The 27362-nt window shown below is 42.6% G+C and overlaps 2 protein-coding genes across 3 annotated transcripts in view; one reads left to right on the top strand and one right to left on the bottom strand.

Annotated features, from left to right (window-relative positions):
* Positions 1 to 27362, bottom strand: part of LOC120551057 (ras-related protein Rab-26) — a 118587-nt gene that overhangs the window by 22744 nt on the left and 68481 nt on the right. For both annotated transcript variants that reach the window (XM_039788197.1, XM_039788198.1), the window contains exon 5: positions 23376 to 23428. In XM_039788197.1, coding sequence (XP_039644131.1) covers positions 23376 to 23428 — 53 coding nt within the window. The remainder of the gene's footprint in view (positions 1 to 23375; positions 23429 to 27362) is intronic.
* On the top strand, positions 1899 to 5681 carry LOC120551056 (putative protein TPRXL). Its single transcript, XM_039788196.1, has 3 exons — positions 1899 to 2006; positions 2599 to 3700; positions 5384 to 5681. The coding sequence occupies exons 2-3, from the start codon at positions 2632 to 2634 to the stop codon at positions 5440 to 5442; spliced, it is 1128 nt and encodes a 375-aa protein (XP_039644130.1). The 5' UTR covers positions 1899 to 2006; positions 2599 to 2631; the 3' UTR covers positions 5443 to 5681.

Here is a 27362-nt window from a genome sequence, read left to right as displayed (position 1 = left end):
CAATTAATCACACAGCCTTGGAAGATCCCAGCGGCCTGTGGGTGGATTACGAGGAAGTGAAAGCAGGAACGTGGCTTCTGTGCTGAAAGTGATCAAACTTCAAAAGGCTCGCTGTCGACACTGAGCGTTAGAAGTTACACAGCATGTGGCAGCATGGGAGGAGGACACGTGCATGTGCGTATGTGGGTCTACGTGTGATAGCTTGTGACATGCAGTCCGGTTTCCAGCTTCGCTGCAGCTTTCGGTTGACCCTTTTTGACTGTGTCCAACCACCACATTTTGTACGAAGGGAGACTGAATGGCCGTAGGTTTATAAAGGGGCTACTGGATCAGAAAACAACCATGGCAGTATCATAAGAACCGGAGATTGCGTTTGAGTCTGAGCCCCGGTCATTCCTATCAAAGTTGATCAGTGGCGCGTGAAGCCATCATGGAGCCAAAACCGTGTATACAATTGCCTGGATGATCGGCACTGCAGCGCTCAGCTACCCTGAATGGATATTGAATGATTTAATCGAGCATGTATTCTAGACTTTCCAAATCTTTAGAACAAAATGGATCAAATTCTGAACGTGAAACGAGTCATTTCGAAGAGGTTGTAATGCACAGACTAGTCTTTCGCCATGTAAGTCTAAATGTCAGATGGCATCAAGTGACGGGCTGGGAGTTATAGTAGTAAGAGTAAGGGAGTAAGTGGTTCCACTGTTTGGTCACTACGTTCAATTTGCTTCATAAGCCAACAACTTAGAAATGTGACAAGAGTGCAACCTTTGCCAAGAAAAAAAGGTTTTGTCAAATCAATTATAGACAGTGTTTGCAGCGGTCACTGGAGTCACTAGAAAATGTCACATCCTAATTTGCATAGTTGCGACAGCTCTCTGGACTTTGTGGGTTTCTTCAAAACAGATGAGCTAATTAGTAGTACCAATGTGTCTCCAAATGCCCCACAAGTCAAGAAATAACCCTCGCTCCCACTGATTTAAAAAAGTTTCTTCTACAGTCTTTGAGGCTGTACATTGGTTGTGCGTTGAGCTAAATGCTAACAACAGCCTGCACACAATATTAATGCTAACATGCTGGTGCATCATGTTTACTTTGGTAAAACCATTTTTTGGGGATTTCGATTCCAACCTGAAGCCCTTTGCTGCATGTCGTCCACCCTGCCTTTCCCCACTTTCCTGTCTACAGCTGTCCTATCAATTAAAAGGCAAAAAAGCCCAAAAATAATCTTTAAAAATAACATTGTCATTGTGTAGCACAACGAGATTACTTTGCGACAGCCCACGGGTACGCTAAAAGTGATAAAATCCATGTTTGATAGTACTGGAACAATTAAATAAATATAAATAAGTCTAATTATAATAATAAAATAAATGTAAGTTTATCTAGAATCACATATACTATAAAATAACAACATGAGATAATATAAAATGAGCTGAAAAATCTTAGATAAAAGTTAAGTACTGAAATATATAAATGTATATGATATTTATATATGAATAAAAGCTAACATTATATATGTAGGAGCTAACCATAAGTGCACAAGTTGCGTTATAGCATCAGGATTTCTTATTGCCACATGGTAATATTGCATAGTAGAAATAAATAAGCTGCGTGGGAGAATAAGTTCTCTTATGATTTAGTGGACTACCTTTTTAATGAGCCGGCCACAGGTTAAATCCTGTTCATATCGGTGATGTGTTTCTACTTTCCCATGCTGCTCTTACTTCACGTTTTTCTAAGAACACAATGTTAGTCAACCCTGACTAGTGTGTGTGTGTGTGTGTGTGTGTGTGTGTGTGTGTGTGTGTGTGTGTGTGTGTGTGTGTGTGTGTGTGTGTGTGCATGTATGCGTGTGTGGGTCGATGGGTTTCGGGGCGTTAGTTTGAGGAAGCTGTGCTCAGATGCGAGTGGGGCTCTGGGCGTGGAAATACAGGCTGCGTGATATTAAGAAAGAGATGACAGAAAGAGATTAGTCCAGAACTGATATCAACACCGCTCTGCAGGTAAACAACGTTTTATATTTTACATTCACATCGTGGACACAAAGGTTGGTTTTGAAGTTTTGAAGTACAGTATGTTCAAAGCAACAGATTTTTTCATATAATTTAAAGCAAGACTTTTGCGAGAAGAAATAACACAAACTTCCTCTTACAAATGCAAAGCTGAATTCATAAGTGACAAACCTCAAAGCTGCTAAAGCCTCACTTGGTCTGGTATGGTTAGCTTATTGTTGCACTGTTGCATTATGGTTAATGATAGCTAACTTTATTATTGTATATATATAGCTGTGTAAAAGGACATAACTGTGCCAGTTTGCTGACTCTATGACTCATGTCCACTTGCACCACAATAATAATAGCTTAGTATTTGAGCTAAAAGCTCGACAGTACAGTACTGTATAACAATAGAAATGTCATGCCTTTTTTTAATTAAAACCGGTGGTTTTCAGTTCAACAATGTCCTTTCAAAAAAGGACGTTGGTTATGAAACTGTATTTGAGAAGTCAAGATGGGCGTCTCCTGTTCCTCTTTTCAAAATGAAAACATCCTGACCCACCCTCCGTCCCTCTCACTTTCTACACGTTCCTCTTCACAGGGTTATCTACGCCCACCAGCCCTGGCAGACAAGATGAACAAATGTCCCGCTGCTATTAATAGCACTGCTAGCCCAGCCCGTGCTAACGGTAGCTATGCCAAGTGTGGCCAGACGAGTGAAAAGGTGTCTGACTCCAAGCCCGTGAGTCTCAGGGCACAGAACAGAGACTGCAGGAGCAGACACGGACCGGAACACGTCACGCCACGCAGCCAGGAGCCCAGGGACAGACCTTCCTCCGCCTCCGCCTCGAATGGGGCCGCGCGTTCCCATCAGCGGCGGTGGTCAGCCGACTTTTGCAAGTGTGGGGCGTCCCCCGTCATCACCGTGACCAAGAACAAGAAGGAGCCCCAGCCTCCTCAGCGTGGAGTGTCCCTCCTCCGACCCCGCGCGGCCTCCTGTTATTCAGGCAAACGCAACTCCTGCCCCCCCATCGGGGCCTGCAGCTCACCAAGTCACCCCTCCTCCTCCACCTCCTCATCGTCCTCGACTTCTTCCTGCTCCTCTCCTCCTGCCGTCCCGACGTCCGTCATCACAGGCCACGACCCTCGAGGCTGGAAGCTGCGTCCCAAGTACGGCGCCGCGTCCCCGCTGGCCCGCGCCAACCGGCTGTCTCTGCAGATCCCCCTCCCAGTCATCTTTCATGAACCCGAGTCCAGTCCCGCCGCTAACTCTCAGTCGGTCAACACAGCTCTTCCGGATCCCTCTCCTACAACCAAACCCCCCGTCAGGGCCAAACCGCACCGTCGCCGCCACTCCGACTCCTCCGCCTTCCTCAGATCTCTGGCGAGCCCTCTGCCCGTGGTGACGCTCGAGGAGCTCTCCGCCGTGCGCCTGCGCCCCGCCGGCCTTTTGGATGAGCCTGACGATGTCTTCGGCGGGGGGGGTGAAGAGGAGGTGAAGGTGAACGCTCGGCCGCGCAAAATAGCGCCACCTGTTCCCGAGAAAACCGCCATGGCAAGAGAGATAGCACAAATGATGGCTCATTCACACCGACGCTGCGGGCCTGTTACAGCTAATGGGGAACTCATTTACACCAGGGTCATAAAGCCCAAACCTGCACACCAGATGGAAGAACACCGCGGCCTGAATGCTAGGATACCTGGTAAACACTCATGACAATCTCTTAATAATCCCTGAGAAAAATTTACATCCGGCGGACGCTCTGACGGCACCGGAACAAACCCGTAAATGAAACAAGTTGTCAATAGAGACTAGGTTAACACCTTAACAAAACTACAAAACACACTGTAGTTCTGCTATGGTTTGATTTTAAAGGTCCAGTGTGTAACGTGTTCAGTTGTTCATTATCAAAATCTGTGTTGCCGTTCACAAACTTGTCCTTTTTAAATGAATATTTACCACCACCATCAATTCCAAGTATTCCTATTGGCTTGAAATTTTACATTTGCATTGTAAGGGACATACAGGACATGCTGCCCCGCCTTTTGCGTTTTCGCTGTCACATGACAAACTCACAGGTGTTGCTAACGCTGCTAATGGGTATCGTAGCTTCCCGGCCCCCGGCAAGTTTGAAGGAGGAAACATGGAGGACCACACGTATTAAAAATCAAAATTTCAGGAACAGGAGTCTTCTTCTTCGGCCAGAAAAAGAAAAAAGATATTGAAAAGAGCAAGAGACCGGCTTTTTGAAGCGTGAAGGCTACCGTAGCTGTAATACGTACTTTGAACTGTGTGGTGCGAGAGAGAGCTGATTGTGATATACGGTCTCAACACTAGATGGGAGAAATTCCCACACATTGGACCTTTAAAGGGGTGATCCAGCAATTTAGCATTGCACTTAGAGTGAGAAGAAGGTAAACTTGTGGGAGGGTCTTGGGCATTCTCCAATGTGCAGATTATGATATAGGATCATTAACTCTGAACCAAAATACAAATACAGCTAAGGGAATGTAGTTTAAAGGCACAGTTGGACATGCAGAATGTGCTTGTAAGTGATTAAAAAAGTGTAGGCCCTATGGTGTGCATGGCCATCCTGCTCGATGGTGTTTTAAGCCCCCAACGTCTCCTTCCAGGCAGCGCTGCGACCGTTGACTTCAAGGAACCTAACCCTAACCATAACCTTAACCCTAACCATTGCCTAATCCTAGTGCCTTCCAGGCAGCGCTGCCCTGAAGGAGACATTGGGGGCTTAAAACACCGATAAACGGTCATCCTCAACACAAACATGAAGAATAACTTGTCATAGAACATCACTGTACAGTAGAAATAATATATGCACAAGAAGCTGTCGGGCTGAAACCTTGTATCTCCATATTTTGCCATTTATTTTTGTTCATAAATCATTGCTATTGGTCACCTATTATGCCTGTCTGTGGGTTTTGCAAATATTTAACCAATGAAAATGCCGCACACGGCGGAGCTGTGACAAGGGGATTTTGTCCCTGGTGAGTAAATAGCTCAATAAAACGTTTACAATCTCGCCTTTTCCCCCCCCCCCCATTTCCGGAAAAGTAACGGTTTTGGACATACAAGGTTTCCGCATGGCAGCCCAACAGAGGACAGTCTGTACGGGGTGGTGATAAAGTGATGCAATCAACTGAAATAATGAACAGACTTACGTAACACTGCTGGTGGCCCTCTCTGCACAAACAGTAGTTACATGTTCATAAGACATTTGCACAACACTAGAAGATCTAATTGTAGATGCTTGAGTGCCTTTCACCCTGATTAGTTTTCCATCGATTTCCTTTACCACGTCCCGAGAGAAGACGGAGAGGCGTTGCACTGAGAGTCAATAGTAACAGTATTCTCTGTGTTTCGGCAGGGCTGCGTGTGGACACCAGCTGCGACAGGGAGAGGGCCAACCCCCGCTTCCCTGGCTGAGGAGACTCCTTCAACCTCCAACACCGCTAACTACTAGGAGCTATTGTACAGATTACAGTACGTACTGTATGGGCTGGGGATGGGACATAGGGCGGGGCAATAGAGGTGTCAATCTTCACTGATCTCCCCATTCTATACGATTATCATGCCAGCGATTCAATTCGATATCTCGATGCATCACGATGCGTCAAATAAATGTTTCTATTAAAGCCATGTAGGATATTTAATTCATACCTTTTCATAGCTTAAAAAAAAAAAACATTAAATAAATTGGATACATAAAACTATACACCACTGAGCACATGGCACTTCCTGAATGTGCAAAACATAACAGAATATGTAAAGAGAAATGTTGTTAGGCCTACATTGAATTGTAAACAGAAATAATCGATTATGAGCCTGCAGATTATCGATGCAGCATCGTCCATGTCCACGATTCGATGCATCGATTATTTGATTAATTTCAACACCTCTACTGGGCAATATATCGATCGATTGATCGCTATAGGAGGCTAGATATCTCGCTTATATTTTGGACATCGTTATATCGTAATATGACACAACTGTCGCCTTTTCCTGGTTAGGCTGCATTACAGTAGTAAAGTGATGTCATTTTGTGAACTTAATGTCATTATATCCAAGTTATTGATGATTATTTATCAAATATCTTATTGTGTAAATATCTTGTGAAAGCACCAATACTCAACCCTACAATATCGCCGCAATATCGATATCGATGTATATTTGGTCAAAAATATTGTGATACTGTATTTTCTCCATATCGCCCAGCTCTATTAGGACGTCATGGTGTATATTTTTTATTTTCTACTCAAAGGTCTGAGTTAAAGGTCTAAAGTTAAGGACACACGTTTGTAGTCGCCCTCCGACACAAAATTAGTGTTTTTCCCATCAGTATTGCATGATGTTCTACCTCTCTGCCATACATTCCTGTTGAATATCTGCTGTAAATATTTGGCTAACTTCTCTCTGTTGTGGGAATATGACTTTGTCCATGCAAATGTTGCGTTCGGCATTTAGTGCTACTTGTGTAGGAAGACGCAAACCCTGCAGATGTTGCGATTCCAGCTAATAGAGATTATAAATCATATGTCTCTTTAAGTAACTACTGTATATTTGCCTGTACAGTGTGTGGAATTTGCCTGATGTGCTCTGTTGACTGTAGGTTACATATAATAACAGATATGAGATTATTTAAATGAATCCTCTTTCCTTCCGTCAAATAAAAGTAAAAACACTGGTTAAAGCTTCCTAAGTGGGATGATTTGGATGCTTTGTGTTTTTCCATCATTGCTAGTTGAATACAATATTATTAACAGAGAACTGACACTATGGTCTTTGGTAATGTAAGTGGTATTTGTCATTATTTTATGATATTTTATAGATGATTTAAGCTTTAAATAATGACCACAGGCCTAAAAATGATTGGAGCCATGTGAGTGGAAGAATGATGTTGTGAAATACTCGTACTTCTTTTCTTTTATCAGCGATTCCCATGGTCAGATGTCTCGGACACTCTGCCACCAGATGACTTTCTGCTGCTCTGCTCCAGTTCAGGCTTAGCAGGCCCTTAGCGCAAACACACAAACACAACATTGTGCAGCAGCAAAATCTAACTTGCTTGTTACTGCAACGTAGTCTATATCCACGACGTTCCACTTCCAGGATTGCTCTCGTTGTGTTTTAAAACTCTGGTGGATTTCTGAGGACTAATGGTTACCTGCTCCTCAGATCTCTGCAGGGTAAAGACAGCTAGCTAGACTATCTGTCCAATTGGAGTTTTCTGTTGCACGACTAAAACAACTTTTGAATGTACACGTTTCTATTCTGCAGCGGCAACGTGGCTCCGCGCTTAGCGCCAGTCCAAGGCGATTGTGATTGGCTTAAAGATATGCCAATGAACCAGAGCACGTTTTTCTCCCATCCTGGATTGCTGTGTGGACTAGCCAGACCCTCCTCCGCAGCGCTGTGGAGGAAGGTCTGGAAATGTGAGACTAGTGCAATGTGAGTGGAAAGAGTATGCCGACTTCACACAGGTGCCAAAGGCTGAGAATCTTGCTGCTTAACTGGACCGTCAAATAAACAGAAAAAATGGGCTCAAGACAGCAAAAAGCCTAAAGTTTACAGCACATCTAATCACAAAGGAACAGCTGCTTACAGGGAAATCACTGGGAACATAGCAAAACACACAACGACGTTATCACTGGGAAAACACTGGTTACAACTACAAACAATAGCAGTCTTACAAATGCCAAGTATTGCGCATCAGACACATGCTGTGTTTTTTACAGCAACAACAGTGGGGGCAAATTTACAATTAGGACCAGGGAGAGCATCCAAAAGATAATGCTAAAATGACAAAACAGCGTTCTAACTCTAGTAAGTAGCAGCCAAAGGCCATGCAAATGGTTGTTTGCCTTTTGCTGCCTCTGCCCAGGTTTGCAGACTTGCCATGTATTTACATTATAAACGTGTGACAAAAAAGAATATGTTCAGACAGAATTAAAGGTTGCAGGAAGCTAAACCAATGGGTAACACTTCATTTTTAAAGGTCACAACGTTTTCTATTCCTCTCCTAGAAAGGAACTGACCGGGTAATTGGGAAGGTTTCTGAAAAGTATGTCATTTGGTAAATGGAAGGAAAATGGAGATAGTGTACTTCAAATTATGGATTTCCAATCAATTGTTCATGTAATTTGAACCTACATTATGTAATTTTTTGAGTTGATTCTTAGCAAAAAAAACCTTTGTTCTTTCAAAAATATGTGCTCATTCATGTGTAATTACTTCCACCAGCTAATCAAAGTATTCTCGAATGATCGGCAGCCATGTAGTGCCTCCATCTTTAAAATACATTAGCCAAAGAGGGACATTCCTACACATTTCGCCCTCTTAGACCTATTGGCACCGTGACGAATGCCAGGGGGAGATTACTCGCCAGGGAAGCGAAAAAGAGAATTAAAACAACAACGCAACAGGCAAAGCAACAAGACCAAAGTTAATATTGGAGTGGCTAGAACAGCTGCGTGTAAACGATGGAGCTACTAAGAGATCATTTTGGGTTTGACCACCGTAGGAGGAAGGGCTAGAAAGTAATATTCAGTTTGGTTGTTATATACAATTTCACCGCTAGATGGGAGAAATTCTTACACAATGCTTTAAAGAGTATTTGATTTAGTACACATGCAAATGTAAAATTTGACTTGGTGGTAAAGCCAAGGCAAGTATACAATATAACTGGAAATATATACATTTTCAATAACAAACTAATATATTTATTCAGTTCTCATTGGTTCTGGGTTTTCTTAAACATGAGAGGACAACTTCAGTGATTAATTATTGTTTCATAAGGTTAGGGAATTCATGAAAGACGAAGATGAAAAAAAAAGAAAAATGGTCAAAACATTGAAGCAACAGATGCCGAGATGTCCTGACAGTATGGTTTCACGCTCCCAAAACACTAGATCCTCCATTTCCCATAATGCAACACAATACTACCAACATCTTTCAAACCCTATACACATCCAGTTTGTACTGCAGGGTTTCAGTTAAAAACATAAATACATATCAAGCCCAGGCCAAGATAACATTACATAATTATTATATCATCAAGGTTATTTGTTTAACTATAATATAATATTTTGAGCATAAAAGTTCATTATTGGCATAGGATCGTTTGAGTGAAAAAATAAATCTCAACTCAAGGTCCATTTAGTTTTTTTCAGTGCTTTTAACCACATCTCAGTACGCTTTTGATTAATGCAACCCAATCAGACATTGCCTTCTATTTAGAAATATCTTTCATAGTGAAATATTTGCTCATATTTCAGCAGGATATACTGTAGCGCAAATAAATCTATAAGTTCTATTACGAGTGAAAAGTAACAAAGATGCAGACAGAAGTTTGGATAGAGTCAGTTGTGAAAAACTGGGTTTGGTCCGCTGAGATGAGCTGCAGGGTGTCGAGCCCAGCGGAGAGAGATCTGCAGTGTAGGCTTAAAGCAACGCTGCAGGCAGGTGAGCAGCGGGACCACAGATCATCATACATACACATGAACACATGCAGATACCATACACACCCATACACACACACACACACTCCATAACACACCCTGGGCATGCAAATCCGAAGCGTCTGCATCTTATATTTCCTCCTTTGTTCACTTTTACATTTGCTGAACTACTAGTCTCGCATTGCCAGACCTTCCTCCACAGCGCTGCACAGGAGGGTCTGGCTAGTCCACATAGCATTCCGTGATAGGAGAAAAACGTGCTCTGGTTCATTGGCATTTCTTTAAATTCCCAGCGGCACCTAAACAATCCCAGAAATTAAACGTTGTCGATATGGACTACAGAACTACAAATAATGAAGGAAAAGTTCTGCTTGCATGAATTACAGTTGGTTAGCTTTCTTTAACTGAAATCTAAGCCCAATCTTAATCAGAAATGTAAACCTTGCACTGAACTAATCCTCTCTAAGAAGCGAGGGCCAGCAAAGAGGAATTACTCCACAAAATATCTATTTCTTTAGGTCTGAAACTCAATAAAAGTAACTGGATAAATGTTTTTTTTAAAACACACTGACACTTTGCAATACAAACCCCATGACTTAAAGGGTAACTACTGTTTTTCAACCATTTTCCTGTTTTTGTGTCCGAGTGACTGATGGGAACAACAATCTTTGACATTGGTCCAGTATTAAGTGAGATCGCTGCAGTCGGCAACAGTGAAACAAGCTACAATGTAAGTTAATAGGGCAATTGTGCATAGTCAATTTACATTCACAAAAGTGCTCATTTTGCCACTGACAAGCTCAGATTAAAGTGTAACTCTCGCCAAATTCGATCTCCGAATGCAAATGAACGGACTCCGTAGGAGGAAATGTCATTCTTATAGGAGGCTCCTTTTTCAACTACAAGGTCAATATTGTTTTTCACTAACGACAAAACAACGAATAATCCGTGCATTTATATGGAACTAAGCTATGGGAGCTTTCCATCTTTACTCTCCTCCCTGTTACGTTGCATTCGGAGATCGACACTTTTTGACTGGCAAGATGGCGGCGAGCGGAAAAACAAACCGCTAAAGTGAGATTTTTAGAACCTTTTTAGTAAAGAAAAAGAGCCGTGGTTGCATTTTGGCGAGAGTTATGCTTTAATATTGTGTCTGCCAACATTATGGAAAGGATTTCTAAGGTAAAGTAACAATAGTTGTGAAGACGGTCGCAGTTTGGTCTTGTTTAGGCACCAAAACTACTAAAGCTACTAAAGCTTAAAGGGACACTTCACCGATTTAGCATTAAGCTTTGTATCAGTAGAAACCCGGTAGTATTTTTGAATGACCATGTGTCCCCCCCTCATGTCCCCCTGAGAGGGGAGATCTCTGTATTGTGGGTCTGGAAAAAAGCCTCAGATGACGCAAAAGGACGATTTTTGCGTCATCTGAGGCTTTTTTGCCCTGAGGCAAAAGACTACAGCCAGTATTAGGAGCCACTTCCGCATAGCCCATAGGGGTTGGACTGTCGGCTTTTTCCGGAGATTGCCGAGGAAAAAACGAGTGTCAGCCATCTTGAATCCTCGCTTAGCTTCTCAGCAGGAGCAGAAACTGTTCATCCCGACGGAAATTTTAGAACAACAATTATGTGCATTCAAACTACCGCACACGTGTATCAGCGTTGGTGCTCGATGCCTCTGGCCGGTAAAGAGACCTCATCAGCGGGGAGCGTTGAACGAGTGTGCCGGTGGAAAGCTAACACAAGCCGGCCACCTGTTCCACCAATCCTGCTTGCAAGTGTCAGCTCATTAAACAAACTGGACTACATCCAACTTCAACGAAACTCCCAACGTGAGTTCAGAGACTGCTGTGCTGTGTTTTTGTTGTTAAGGAAATATTGCTGTGGACAATCTAGCCTGCTGCTCTGTCACCGGGTAAGACTACTAGTGGAGGTGGGCTGTGTTACCACGGACTGCCTGTTGCAGAAATGGGGTGATTTGTATCCAACTAACTGCTAACTGCTGGTGGAGTTTGTGACTGTAAAATGCCGACAATTCTAGCTACAATCCACACAAATGTACGGCTGTGTTTATACTCAATGTTTATACCACAGCCCACCAAGAGCTAATGCTAGTAGCTATGTGTTAGCCTTTTTTTATTACATGGCTTGGTTGAATTCTAATGTAGAATGCGGTCTGTTATTTCTTCAGACTGCTGCTAAGGATAACACACCGTTGCCATTCATAGCAGAGCGTTGCCATGGACACGGTTCTGTTCACTCTGGAGCTATCAATCAATCCGCTGAAAGAAGTCAGGATAATGTATCAGCTGTGGCAAAAAAGTATATATTTTAAATGTGTAACACCACTTGAGCCACGGTGAAACGTTTTTTCGTGTATATGGTTGAAATGACAATAAAACACACTTGTTGAGTTGATCGTCTCACTGTCTTGTCTGTAAAGGGTAGGCGTGGCTTGGGAGTAGACGCTAAAGCAGCAAAGCAAGTGCATTCTGGGATTTGGTGTCTTTCATCCACATGAGCCAAAAACACATTTTCTGGCTTTTCTCGGCCTAGAAGCCACCAATTTCTAAAAAAATTCACATTTCTACTACATAAGTGACCCAATTTAAATATATATTCATCTTTCCAACGGTGAAATATTCCTTTAATTTATGGTTGTGCGGAAGCGCCGAGCAGAGCTTTCGCCGTAGCCTATGTAAGTGGCCTGATGTTTATACTTGTGTGTTGGTGTGTGCGTCGACCTCTGTAAGAGAATAGCAGGGCCGGCATGTGTGTGTGAATGGGAAGTGTGCGGTAGATTAAGTGAGAGAGTGACGGCGATAAGCTGGTAAACCCCTGCATACAACAAACCACAGCCAAAGACTTTTTAGGGCATGTTAGTGGTTTTATTTAGAGCCACCTGAGCTCAAAAGACCGAGATCAAACGCTCCAAACACGCTTGGTGTGAATAAACCCTCAGATAGAAGCTCTCCTTCAAACTGAGTGATTAATAACTAAAGCTTGAAAACGCAAAAAAAGAAGAAGAAGCAGAATTCTCAGGAGTCGAAATGAGAGGGTGGGATGCACTTCAACTCTGAGGAGGAACAAGAAGAGGAAAGATGAAAAGGCAAAGAAGAAGAGATCTCTTCCTCCTTCAGAGCCAGGCAGAACAGACTGACACTTATTAGCCTGCTGCACTCACTATATATATATATATATACACACACACATACATATACACACACACACACATACATACATATATATTTTCTTCACAATGAGAATAGAATAATGTTACCGTCACCTATATTGTTTGAATGATTTTACATCCTAAAGATCTAAAAATGTGCGACTGTGTGAATGTGAGTCGGCGTTGAAGCTTTAATGCGTAACTTTATGATTTTAATGAACGTCTGTTACATTCAAACCACTGCCAAATGAGTTGCTACAAAGTTAATTAAGACTTTTTTTAATCCTCCGTGTCCTCCTTGGCTACTAGCAACTGCGTGGGGGCAGTGAAGGCTTGTATCATGTGGATGCGCCGAGTTTTGTTGTCGTATTACTTAGAATTCCTCATGGGGGCGACAGAAACTACGCACCATAGCTTTAAGGTTCAACGGCGCATGCAAGAGCACGAGTGTGCATGTGGTGTGGACTCTTTCCAGGTCCTTCACGCACTGCAACAAGCCAGCTACAGACGGGGCCATTCAAGTTTCAATCAAATCCTCCCGAATAACGGCTGAATAGCCAATTAGCATTCAACCACCACAAGTCTTTCTCATCTTAATCTCCTGCTCCTTGTCTTCTACATATTCATGAGAAGCACGCTGGCCCTTTCAAGCCGTTTTGCCTCCTGTCTGATAAGCTGGGAATGTTTAACGCAAATTGAAAAATGCCCTTGTTATCACTGGAGAAGAGGGTGAACGCTACCTTGGTTTTAGAGCTATGCGGCGTCGACAGAAGGGAGAAAAGCATGGAAAATAAACCGAGGGAGGAGAAGAAGAAAGTGTCAGGGCTGGCGGGATATCGCTGGGTAGATGGAGAAAATAAACAAATATGCTCATGAGTTTGTGTGAGTAGAAAAAGAGAGACAGATTGAGAAGCTGAAAGAGGAGGGAGTCAGAAGGACAAACATGATTTGATTTTGCTGAAGAAAAATAAAAAAAAAATAAAACGGCAGAGAGCTGGAGAGTGTTTTTGCATCGTTGGTTCTCTACTGGGGAAAGGACCTCGGTGAGCCAAGCATCGCCGCTCTCTCTCTGCCAATCAACAGCGGGGCTTTTTTTGTTCACCCCAAATCGTTTTGGTGTTCCTGCAGCTTAATTAGAAAAACTGGCACTGAGATTCATCAACGTCCATATTGGTAGGAGGCCGTGCTGGGAAATTATTGATTGTTTTTCTTTTTATGGGAAGCCAGCCTCCTATTTTTTTTTGTTGTTGTTTTAGTTAGTCTAATTTACTGTGATTCATATGAACTAACACATGATCCATGTGTCCGAATTTAATTTCTAACATAACAATCATGTATTGGTTGAAGGCCAGGTTGGGATTTCTTTCCCATTGCGTCGGAGTACGAACCTGTTGATATATGTGCTGTATATCTAAAGTGGTATTAGTGGCTGCAATTGTTCCTGATGTTGATGCAAAATTAATGTGGTAAAATGTGGCAAAAGGAATTCTAAAGTTCAGCAGAAGTTAAGCTTCATCACTCTCAGTTGGACCGATTAAGTGGCTATCTTATCATGGTTTTAGTACAGAATGCCCTCTTCTCGCTTGTAGGTTTGTTGCCGGATCTTATTTAAGGTGTCTTCGGACCGCTGGCTTTATCTGTGCAAATCTTACCGTTGGAGTATTTTTCTTTTGTTGCAGAAATGCTGTCGCTCTTCTTTCCTAAACCCAACCGGTTCTTCTTTTCCTAAACCCAACCCACTTCGCTTTAGAAAGTGGCGTGTATGTTTACGCAAAGTCATGATATCACGTTGAATCCAGACACTTGCTTTTCATCCCATCTTCAGGAACACTATCTTATTTCATTTTTTTAAAGTAAAAATTCAGCAGAACTGGCTGGGTTATTAACAAACTGACCCTTTTTAAAATCCCATTTATAGAGACATCATCCTACATCAATATTGTATTAGCGTCTTTACTAAAGAGAGCTCTCCTAAGGCCTTCCTGCCTTATCCTTGATGCTAATCTTTTCTTCTTTTTTAACTTGGAAAACAGAAAGAGGGGCTTGGGGTATATTTTCCAAGACCTAAATTGGAAGAACTGCACCTGGTAAATTCAACAGATTACATGGAAAGAAAATGTCCACTGATGATATTTGCCCAAACACGCTGTAATTCTGCTCGCTACAGCCTGCTCCACTGCTTCCCCCTCTGCAACCATTAAGTTGGCCATGTGTCAGCTGACAACGGGTGTACATCAAATTGATTTTTACTTTACTTGTTGTGGGAATCTTATGAACAACAAAGCCTCCCTGCTGTGAGAAGGCTTTCAGTGATGTAACGATTTAATGATTTTTCTCTGTGGCCTCTGCTCCCAAGCATGCTGCTGGTCAATATCAATAAAATCTGTGTGTGTGTGTGTGTGTGTGTGTGTGTGTGTGTGTGTGTGTGTGTGTGTGTGTGTGTGTGTGTGTGTGTGTGTGTGTGTGTGTGTGTGTGTGTGTGTGTGTATGTGTGCCACAGCATGTATTCATTTTTGTGTTTGGCATGTAAGTGAGTGCAAATCTGCAACTGAGGAGATTCTTTAGACAACATGATGCATAGTGCCAAAGTAGCAGCTATAAAGGCCTGATATGGGTTCAAGGGTTTAAAGTAGGGCTGGGCAATATATCAATATTATATCGATATCGTGATATGAGACTAGATATCGACTTAGATTTTGGATATGGTAATATCGTAATATGACATAAGGGTTGTCTTTTCCTGGTTTTAAAGGCTGCATTACAGTAAAGTGATGTCATTTTATGAACTTACCAGACTGTTTGTAACTGTTATATTATTTGCCTTTACCCACTTAGTCATTAGGTCCACATTACTGATGGTCATTCATCAAAAATCTCATTGTGTAAATATTTTGTGAAAGCACCAATAGTCAACACAACAATATTGTTGCGGTGTCGATATCGATGTATTTGGTTAAAAATATGGTGATATTTGATTATCTCCATATCGCCCAGCCCTAGTTTAAAGGCATGCCTGATATATATATATATATATATATATATATATATATATATATATATATATATATATATATATATATAGAGAGAGAGAGAGAGAGAGAGAGAGAGAGAGAGAGAGAGAGAGAGAGAGAGAGAGAGAGAGAGATAGAGAGAGAGAGAGAGAGAGAGAGAGAGACACATTGTGTCGTATGATCGTTAACGAATTTGACATTTCAGCAGAGGTGTTCATTTCCATACAGGTTTAGTGGCTTGACGGTTAACGGTGAAGTAGGGGATTTGATTCGCGGGGGGTGTTTTGGCGAGGGTAATGTTATTAGTGTTTTAAGTTAGCAGTATACTTAATTAACCCGACCCAGGGCGAGTCTGATGAAAACCGATGTGTCTGCCCGGTTCAACTCTGAGATTTTCTCGCATTGCACAGCGCTGTGAAGGAATAATCTCAGAGATTACGTTATGTTCTGCCAGCTCACAGCAATTTAATACAATAGCAGGAAAAGTGCCCCCCCCGCTGTTCTGAAGCGTTCTGCATGTGGCGTCTGCGTGTGATGTGCAGGTTACCTTCCCCCCAAACACGGACACACATATATACAGATACGTCTGTAAGATAGATAACCTGCATTTGCTGTCTGTAGCTGGCTGTGCTTTGCACGTGTGGGATTCTGAAACGTCCTTAAATTCGGGAACTGTCGTTTGTTTATTCAAAGTCAAAGACAGTCCAAAGTAGTGCTATTTTGGACATTTTTGTGGGTCTGAGGTGTATGTCACATTTTAGCTGCCAAAGCTCCACTGCTCTCTGTGTCTGGTCCTCAGTGTGAGAGGGGGGGTGTGTGCTTCTTTTACATACATATACATACATACATACATACATATATGTATATGATACAAATGAAACAAGCTAGAAATATAAAAAAATTAAAATTAAAGCTACTTGCATTACATAGCTATATATATATATATATATATATATATATATATATATATATATATATATATATATATTATATATATATATTTTTTTTTAACGATATCTTTTGCATTTCTAATCCAAACAATGTCAAACTTGGCGCTGCACTTACTCGTGCCCGTAGCAAGACTGCAAGTTTTATTCAATATATTCAGACTTTCATCGAATATATTCAAACTTTACATATATATATATATATATATATATATATATATATATATATATATATATATATATATATATATAATATATATGAATTGAAACAAAACTACATGGTTAGGTTTAGCAAAATATCGTGGTTTGGGTTGAAATAAGTAGCCTACGTTTGTTATGTAACATACATGTGCTCTTAAAAAGGCAGAGCAAGCACTGGGTTTAATCTCTCTCTGTGTCGAAGCAGCCTCACAGGATTCAATTCAGACCTAATAAAGTTGTCATTCTGACCACGTAGAAGTGACTCGGGGCTTATTCCTACATAAGACCTATAAATTAAAATGCCAGACCATTTACATAACAATGCCTGAAAGGGGCTTGAAGCCAAATGCGAGATGATTGATTGATTATTCATTAGTTTTGTTCCCTCCGTACTTTTACTATGATAGTCTGCATTCATCAGAATAACTGCAAATGCACTGCTCTTAAAAAATAGAATGTTAAGCGGACTACTGAAACAGAAAGGCAGCAGAAGATATAGATGGAGTTAAGTAGAGGCGGAGAAGGGGCAGACAGAAAGCAGCGCTGGCTGTGGTCATGGTTACAGATGGTATGGAGAGTGAAGAGAGAGGAGAAAGAGAAAGAAGAGAGAATGAATGAGAGAGAGTGAGTGATGGAAAGCACTGGGCAGAGTGTCTCCATCTCTTTATCATCTGGATGCTCTCCAGCCTTCACCCCGAGGCCCTGCTGCTAATGGATTCGCACTACGGGAGACGTCAGTGTGTGCACATACAGTACAGTGTGCTGCAGTAGACTTGAATGTGCATGTATATGGTGAGAAGGTGCGTTCAAGTGGGTAGGGGACAGCACAGCATGCAGTGAATTTCAACACAAAACTTCAGTGCACTGCTGGATTGCCAGTGCTCCTGCCACTGCGACACAGGACTAGCCACCTAATATATCAAACAGGTGAAAGGTGAGACAAAGGAGATCGCTGCTGCACCTCAGGAAAAAGCTCCACCTTATGTGCTACCCATATAAAATAAGCGTGTGCGTATGCACATATCAGTAGGCCTGCACTAGTCTGGATCAATGGAAGTACATTTCCAGGATAAAGCCCAACATCCAGCTAATTTAAATAGCTCACGTTACTGTATTGTGTGAACAGTTAACAAGTTCCTATCCAAGACTATTTTGCAGGGCCACCGTCGCTGCGTCCGAAGTCAATTGTGATTGGTTTAAAGAGAAGGCAAAAAAAAAAAAATCTGAATATTAGAATGTATGTGTTGTGTAGCCAGACCTTACTCTATGGCGTTGTGGACATAGGTCTGGCAATGCGAGACAAGACCGGCACAAGCTTGCTTCCGTTTTAACTAGAATTGGTCAACATTAACGAGCCCAAAAATGCTCTTCCATGTGCGTGTGTTTGTGTATCGCAGGTTGTATAGGTCAGCACTGTGCTGAACCTTTCTGAAGGAATTAGAGCCCCTTCACCTAGAAAAACACACACGCACCTAGAAACACACAAGCACCTACAAAAACACATGCAAACGCACCTAGAAACACACCCACACGCATAGAAACACACATACGCCTAGAAACACACATGCACCTAGAAATACACAAGCACCTAGGAAAAAACACACACACACACACACTTAGAAAAACACACACACACACACACACTTAGAAAAACACACCCACACGCACCTAGAAAAAAAACACAGACGCACCAAGAAAAACACAGGCACCTAGAAAAAAAAACACACGCAACTAGGAACACACACACATGCCTAGAAACTCCCCCCCCCAACACACACACACCTAGAAACACACACACATGCCTAGAAACACACACACGCACCTAGAAAAAACACACACGCACCTAGAAGCACACATACATGCACACACAAACCTTGAGACATACACACACACGCGCGCACACACACACACACACACACACACACACACACACACACACACACACACACACACACACACAAACACACACACACAGTCAATTTTATGCTAATACTGTGTGACTAATACCAACAGGCTAACATCCTCATACATAGAGAAACATACAAAGTGTACAGTAACTTGGGCAGGGTGGATGCTGTATACATACAGAGGATATGATTAATACCACATATAATGAAGACAAATGACAAAAGGGACATTGGAGGAGAAAAATCATGTCAGCATAAGGAAGATTTATTTCCAGAGCCCAGATTCTGAGATTTAAAAAGTGAAGTAATACAAATGCAATACAGAGACTACAGCGTGTGCTAACGCTTCATGAATTCAAATTAAGCTAAAAATCGATCAGCAAACCGTGCGTGCGTATGCTACAGGTATGTGCTCAGGTTCTCAGGAATACTAACGTGCACAGACCCGTGACCTGTTTGTGCCATTTGTGGCTGTGGGACGAGGTATGTCACCCTTTTTTTAGAGTCAGTCCTTACAGCAGAGCAGCAAGCTCATACTGCAACACTGGATGACAAGGTGGGCTATACAGTACCGCACACAGGCCAAGGACCCGTTTCTGAAACGTTAAAGATGAGGGAGGACAGATTTGGTGTTCCATCCAATACAGTGACAGACTTAAACCATAGTACATAATTGTCATAACAATAACTGCAACTATTATACTGCTCTTATTGTATTTTACAAAAAGAGCTCAACAGTGACCGCCCACTTTTTTTTTAACAAGCTCTGAGTCCGGAAGTGGTTTTCCCACTTTCAATATTTCCATTTCGACGTTTCATTAAATGCTTATATAAAAGGGTTTTAAGCCTGGAACCAAGACAACCATCTACGAGATAAATCCGCACCATAAAAGATTTGATTTTGCGGAAGAAAAAAACGAAAAAAAAAAAAAAGGCAATGGTACAAGACTGTGTACAGAAACTATCATAGACTTCAATCAACGGTAGAAGCTCGCACTAGTCGTTCGCGGGTTCGGTAAAGATTTCCATGGCAACAGCGAGTTCCACCAAACAGAAAAGTGACTGTTAAGCCTGGGATTGTGGGTAGTATAGTATTTATCCATTAAGATCACGAATGTTGATATCACGGACTTGTAGCTTCTACAAGGGCATGAACCTTTGTTTCACAACCTCGGCGCTCGTGGTCAGTCTACCTTGGATGTTTAAAGTGCCCATATTATGCTCATTTTCAGGTTCATAATTGTATTTTGAGGTTGTATCAGAATAGGTTTACATGGTTTAATTTTCCAAAAACACCATATTTTTGTTGTAATGCACATTGCTACAGCTCCTCTTTTCACCCTGTGTGTTGAGCTCTCTGTTTTAGCTACAGAGTGAGGCATCGCACTTCTATCCCATCTTTGTTGGGAGGCGAACATGCTCAGTAGCTAGGTAAGGATCACATCATCTAGCGGTTTGTTTCTCCAACTTCGGTCAGTACAAGGCAGGATTAGCCGGCAGACTTCTTCTAAACGAGGGCGCACTTCCAACTTTGCGTGGAATAGCTGCAGAACAGGGACATGGAAGTTCCTTTGTAGATTATGGTGAACTAGTGTGTGCTGTAGCAGTGTTTTGCCATTCAGAACGAGCTAGCATGCTACGGTTAGCCACCTCGTTTCGGCTAGTGACGTAGAAAGCCGTGCAGATTTTGACCAGCTCACCCGGAGACTGAAGGCAGGACACCTTCAGAAACTCACTCAAAACAGCATGGGTGGGTTTATTTCCAAGTTTGTATGCGTGTGGAAGCACCGGAGACACAAAATAACACCCCAAATCCCAGAAAAAGTGATATTTTTTTTTCATAATATGGGCACTTTAAGACATTATGGCTGATAATTGGAGAAAATAAATGTTTGTTTTTTTTTACTTTCAGAACCAAGCTGTTGAGCTCTATTAGTTTCTCATGTGGGAGGCTGAATGTCTTGGTTAGGATTGTGGATAAATATTAAGAAACGTATGTGATTTGCTTCCCCAGTGCTGTGTCCGGAGAAATGAGGTTGAAAGAGTACACGCTGCGCTGCTTTGTGTTGAAAAATTAACATTCTGAAGAGCCAACCTTTTTACCCATTCATAGAATTCTATGAAAGCTTGGACTTGGTGGAACATATTTTAAAAGGTCGGTGGTAATAGTAGGTTCTGGATTTTGGTCAGTTATAGTTGTCTTGTTTTTCTTGTTCCGGTAACCCCTGTAATTATAAGCAGGGGTTAAAGTGGGCCGGAACTGTTCGGAACAGTGTTCAGGGACCTTTGGTTAAGAAGTAAATTAATCTCAATTGGCAGTTTCATACATCAGTGTTTCCCCGTTTGTTTTTAGCTGAGCTAGCCTAAGAATATTTGGTGTAAATAGAACAGTGATGATGCTCTGCCCTCATTGTTCTTCGTGAAGTTAGCTGGAAGTGAATGTAGCCCCGCTGTGTTTATCTGGAGTGACTGTGTCGGACTACGTTTCATAAATAGCCTTTGCAACCGGTTATACGGTAACGTAGGAGGCCGTTTGGCCTTGTGTACCCTGATTATTTTGACATGCAGTTACCACACCAGTCATCATTTTGGTTGAATGGAAAACAGGTGTTCTTCACCACTGGAAGAAGGAAATAACGAGAGTAACAGGTGAAACTAGCTGTGCTGTGTGGTGGATAGAGACTTTATTAAAGTGGTAAGAGACTTTAAAGTGTCAAATTTGAGAATGGAATTTGGTGTGGTGTTAGCAGCCCATTATTATAAGTGAAATTACCAATAATGATCAAAAGTTCAGGTGACCGGAGCCAACCTGATGAGGGGAAGACAGCTGAAATGTTTGGTTGTGCCCACGTTTTAATTTTGAACGGACTAGCATTGAAGTTCATACTCTGCCTGTGTGTCCTCTGTTATCCATCCTCATTAGCATTGAGGCTATAAATACCTGCTAGAGTGATATATAAAACTTTTCAAACTATTGAAAGCATAATGATGGTAAGCAGCTGTTTGTGGAGAAGCTCAGCTGTGTCTGTGTCCCTCTCTAGGGAATGTTCTCCATCCTCCGTTAATAAAGGCATGTGCGCAGCCACACGCAAACACCTGAGCGCACACGCACATTAAAGGTCACACAGGCACCCCACACGGGCGTACACTCAAACACACACAGCCACACACACACACGCAGTCTCCAGATGTAAATGCATAATAGCTAACAGATGGCTTAGGAGCCGTTCCTATCCTTGATGTGTGAGACAAACACTTTTCTAATGGCCATATTCTGCTTTTAACTCCACTCTGCGTTAATCAAAGGAGAGGGATGCGCCGACAAGGGATGAGGGTAGTGGCACCAAATGGCGCAGGAAATGGCTGGAAAATCACAGTGGGAGCGGAGACAGTCTGCGACTACAAAGACATGGCTCCATTTGGTCGAGAAAAAAAAGTGAGCTCTGATCTAATCATCTGTTGCCCCTGTGGTCTTCCTCGCTTTACGGTCCTCATCGTTCATCATCCCATCCCTGCTGTGAGAATGAGCACATGGGCACCTCTACACATTACTTTGAGAACTTTTGTACTTTTGTGTGTACTTTTTGGATTTTTTTTTAGTGAGCACTACCCTAACTTGTGCAGCATGAAGGGGACGCATTCAACAATATACATGACTGGATTGTTACACTACTCTGTGCCATAATTTAAGGTAAGTATTCCTGCAAAATCCCGATGTAGCTGTAGAAAGCGGTTTATGCTAACCCGTCATTTGTGTTAAACAACTGCAACATAACATCTACAGTGCTGTCAAACAGGCAGCAGCATTAACGTGCACCTTCATGTCCATGTTAGAGGGTGTGTGAGTATGTTTTATTCCATCAAGTGGCATTGAATTTGTTCCACCACACTGTTGAGGGATCAACAGTGATTTCAAGCATCCATGAATCATCACACCCTTCTATTCAGGCAACCAGCCAACGTATTGCTGGTATGAAGAGTTCAATTCAACTCCTGAATCTTGTTTATGTACAAAACAGACATTCCATTAAATGTTCCGCCCTATATCTGGGTAGTCCAGACGTCCCTCTGCACAGCAACGTCTTCCAGCTCTTCCCAGGGGGATTCTGAGGCGTTCCTAAACCAAATGAGATGTATAATCCCTCCAGTGCACCCTAATCGCATGCGCGAACCGCCTCAAGGTGCTCTTTTGGATGCAAAGGCGCAGTGGTTCTACTCCGTGTTCCCTCTGCATATCTCTAAAGGTGAGCCAAGCCACACTACACTACGGAGGAAACTCATTTCGGCTGCTTGGATCGGCAATATCGTTATTTTGCTTACTACCCAAAGCTCATGGGCAAAAGGTAGGCGAGGGGTTGGAAAGTAGATTGATGGCCTTCACCTTAACGGTCTGGTACAACGGCCACGTTGACCGCTTATGCCGCACCAACCCGTGTGTCGACCTCATGCTCCATTTTACCTCCACTCGCAGACAGGCCACCCAGATACTTAAAACTCCTTCACATGGGGCGGTAATGAGTTACCAAGCCGGAGATGTGGTATAAATGAATCAACATTTTTGGGGGATTGACACAAGACAAAAACCAACAGCAGTGAGTTATAGCAAAGAAGGGAATAAAGGGGGGTTAGTGGATGACAGACGAGTCTGAGTGTGGTTGTTCTTACCCGGATGTTGTCGAAGGACGCTTTGTTGGTGACATCATAGAGAAGGAGGAGAGCTGTGGAGAGAGAGGAAAGAACATTTGAAATGATCCTGTTCTCAACTGTTCTAACAAACCACATTCAGAAATCAGATTTGGAGAGTCATTTGATGACAGAATGTTCAGGGGAACATGCTCGGGATTATCAATCCGCAGTTTATCTATCTAGAAATCAGGATATCTCTGTGTGTGTGTCCCCACACATACATCAGCGGAGGGGAAGGGAGTTGCTGCATCCCTAGAACTAGAAGGCTCATTGATCACCGGGCAAACGATGAGCCAAAAAACAGATTGCTGTCTACCCTACGTGCAAATACAATCGTATATAGAGACACGTATTAGATGAACGGCAGGGCTCTCGGCTCTTTTGTTTTGTTGCCGGAGATTGCGTACATTTCTCCAGCCGTTCTGCGCGCTGGTTAAGGCTGAGCCCCATAAAAGGGGGACACGCTAGGTGAGCCGCAGCCGAGCCGAGGGAACGTTACTTTGTCATAACACGGCCAAAGTTCACTACCGCTGCCACCGTGTTATATTGTGGTCTTAAAACTCACAAAGACTCCGGAATATCAGTTTAGTCACCCAACGGGCGATAGTTTATTAGACGTTCTTCTGGCGAACATACAAGTGGGCTCACACACATGGTGTCGGTACACGATCCGTTCTGCCCATGCGCGACACATGCGTGATCCGTTCTGCACATGCGCAAAATGTTCGCGCATGCGCTGTTGTACGAGGATTCACGACATTGCACGATCTGTTCCATGCTTCCGGTCGACAGCCAAGCTAACGTTAGTTACACTTCCGGTCGACAGCCAAGCTAACGTTAGTTTAGCTAACAGCTAATTCGGCTAACCGCTAGCTGAGACAGCATGTAATAACTTTAAAAGACCCTCAAAATAAAACTTGAAAATAAACGTTAACATATATAACAGCTGTTACGTCAGTTCTACTTTACTTGTGCTCATTTAAAATACAATCACTCAATATTTGTCTTTATTGTTATTACTGTAAAGTCTTAATGTAGCTGTAGCCTGCTTCTCCCATTAAGGTTGACTTAACGTTATTTTAGACTGAATCAGCTAGCGGTTAGCCGAATTAGCTGTTAGCTAAACTAACGTTAGCTTCCCGGTGGAGGCTAGCCATAGGCTAGCGTGGAACAGATCGGGCAGGTCGTATCCTCGGTTAAACAGTATTATCTTGCGCATGTGCAGAACGGATCGTGCAGGCAGAACGGATCGTGTACCGACACATGGCTCCTCTGATACCTCTAGGTGCAACCTCTAAAACGGTCCGTGCTGCAACACATACACCACAAACAATTCCTATTGTCACAATACTGATTAAACCGCGCTTATTAGTTAGATAAAGTCGAAAAAAAGAAGACTGGGAACCATGCAATCGGCCCCAACAGGCATGAGCTCCAAACAGGCAATGCACTAGTATCATTAAATCACAAACACGTCTTTCCATCAAGCCACTGTGTTCACTACTTAGTGCAAATTATTCTAATTTGCTGCGGTCGTCGCGTCAACGCAGCCTGTGACTAACTACATCAACGCTGATCATGACTAGTGTTAGTGCCGCGCTGCCATTAAACCATTGGATGAGAATCCTCTTCTCTTTTTTCCTTTTTTTGCTTTAGATTGGCAGATCATGAGTGTCCTGAAAAAAGACAGTAATGTGGGAATTACGTAAGACTTGACACAGAGTGAGAAGAACATGAGAGGAGAACCAAAATGGAAAACGTGTGCAACATAATGGGGTTCGAGGTTGTGATGAATCATGGCATGACAAACACAACAAATAAAGCTGTGTCATAGTCCAGGAACTCCATACGTGATTGGTCAGACAACTAAAATGACTGAATGTTTCCAGCCCTGCCACCCCCTGCTCCATCGGCACATTGGCACGTGGAAAAAAACACCTTCTGATGTGATGGTCACATCATTTTTATATATATATTTTTTTTTATAAAATGCTCTGTAATTCTGTCTTTCATCTATGCCAATGTTTGTCATAAGCAGCAAACCTGCAAATCCATTTCGTTTCAGTATCCTTGTAATTTCGTGAATAGCTTTTGATCCAGCATCACAGAGCAACTATTAGAAATGATTAAAGTGTCTAATGGCTGTTTTTATTTCCTGCTTAAAGCATCAAGGCAGCCTGCACAGTAAACATAGCTGTACATCAAAACCATAATGGACACAACTGAATAAGATGGAACGCTCTCAATGATTAGAAGTAGGAAGTAGAAAAGGGGGCTACCGAGAAGTTCCTCGGGCATCTGAAGTGGAACTCTGGCCTGCCTTTCTCACCACCAGAGCCAGTCATAGCGCCCCGCGGTGTTCTAGTCAAGACCACCTAAACCGAGACCAAGTCATTACCAAGACCAGAGTGTATCGAGACAAGACCATGACCAGACCAAACTACTTAAACATACAGTATATGCACAACTAGCTAATATCCCATATCATTATATCCCTTTGCGTGAGGGGTGAAGAGATTTCTGTTGAGTTTTGGTACAGGGGCAGATAGATGACTTTAGCTTGCTAGCTTCGCTTAGCGTCACTTACACTTAGCTTACCTTTCTTTATGCTTCCTTCCAAGTGCAGAAAAAACATTTAGGTGGTCCCAGATGTATCGGTTAGCGATACATTGCAGAATTGACACACTGCTGTGCGTTTTCTTTTAGATGTTGTTTTGCAAATAAACAATAAAAAAATATATATAATAAATTAAATTGACGATTTGGCTGAGATCTCCGAGACAGCCAGAGCTTCTTCTCCTGTCACCCACATTCACTTTGGGAGTGAGTATTGGGGGGGGGCAGGGGGGGTGTTAAGAGTAACGCATTTCAAACTAGAAATGAGTCGAGTTATTAGTTCCATTTGAAGCAGGACGTTTTACATCCAATCTTAGTAATGATGTTAACACATAAATCAGACCATACACAGGCAATTTAGTGATATCTCTGGAGTTGTGGTCTTGAAATAAAATCCAGAGTCCTCTTCATCAGAGACCGAGACAAGACCGAGTAAAAATGTGGTCGATTCTGAGACCGAGACCCTCAAAATGGGGTCTTGAGACCGGTCTCGAGTACTACAACACCGGCGCCCAGGCTGGCCCCTCGGCGATGTGGACACCAAGGTACTTGAAGCCGTCCACCATCTCCACGGCGGACCCGTTGATATTAAGGGGCGGCGTAGCTCCTTCCTCTTCTTCTTCCCGAAGTCCACTATCATCCCTTTAGTCTTACTGACGTTCATGAGCAGGTTGAGTTCAGGTCCTCCACTTCTTCTATCCAACCGTATCTTGCTTTAGAGTTCACCTGGTAGCGATTTGTGTCACACTGTGTGATGTTCGACATGAGTTTTTGGATCTCACACGAGAGAAATGCATGAAGAAAAACTTCCATAATGTCGTGCTAAAGTGCTGAGCGCCACCATTTACCACTGCAGCTGTATCACACCTGACAGCACAACCACGCATGTGAATTCTAATTACCTTTAACGGCACCATGCTGCCATGCAAGATAATCTCACCTCAGCTATTTTTATTTTTTTAGCACAACCTGCAGGGTGTGCGTTAACAAAAAGCCTCTGTCAGACAGAAAAACTCATAACACCTACGCCGGGCAATTTTCTCAGCCGGATCAACTTTCCCTTGGAATAATTAGCCTAAGCTAATTACCTCCACAGGAACTCTCCAGAAAATACTTTGGAGAAAGAACAACAATGGTGAAAAGTAAGAGCAGGGATTTACGTGCTTGGACTGACGACGAAGGTGGAACTGTTACTCAAAAGGTATATAAACCTAACCGATACGACTGACTGACATTCCCATAGGTCTCCGTTTGTGCCCGTCCGGACCACAAAGCAACCGCGGAGTTTTCAAACCAAACGCAGGGGCAGCCATGTTTCCAAATGTCTCTGTTTCAGGGCCTCGGAAATGC

This window comes from Perca fluviatilis, chromosome 21 (assembly GCF_010015445.1).
Source record: "Perca fluviatilis chromosome 21, GENO_Pfluv_1.0, whole genome shotgun sequence".
Lineage (NCBI taxonomy): Eukaryota > Metazoa > Chordata > Actinopteri > Perciformes > Percidae > Perca > Perca fluviatilis.
The sequence above is the reverse complement of the archived record's forward strand: the minus strand, read 5'-3'. Positions and strand labels throughout refer to the sequence as shown.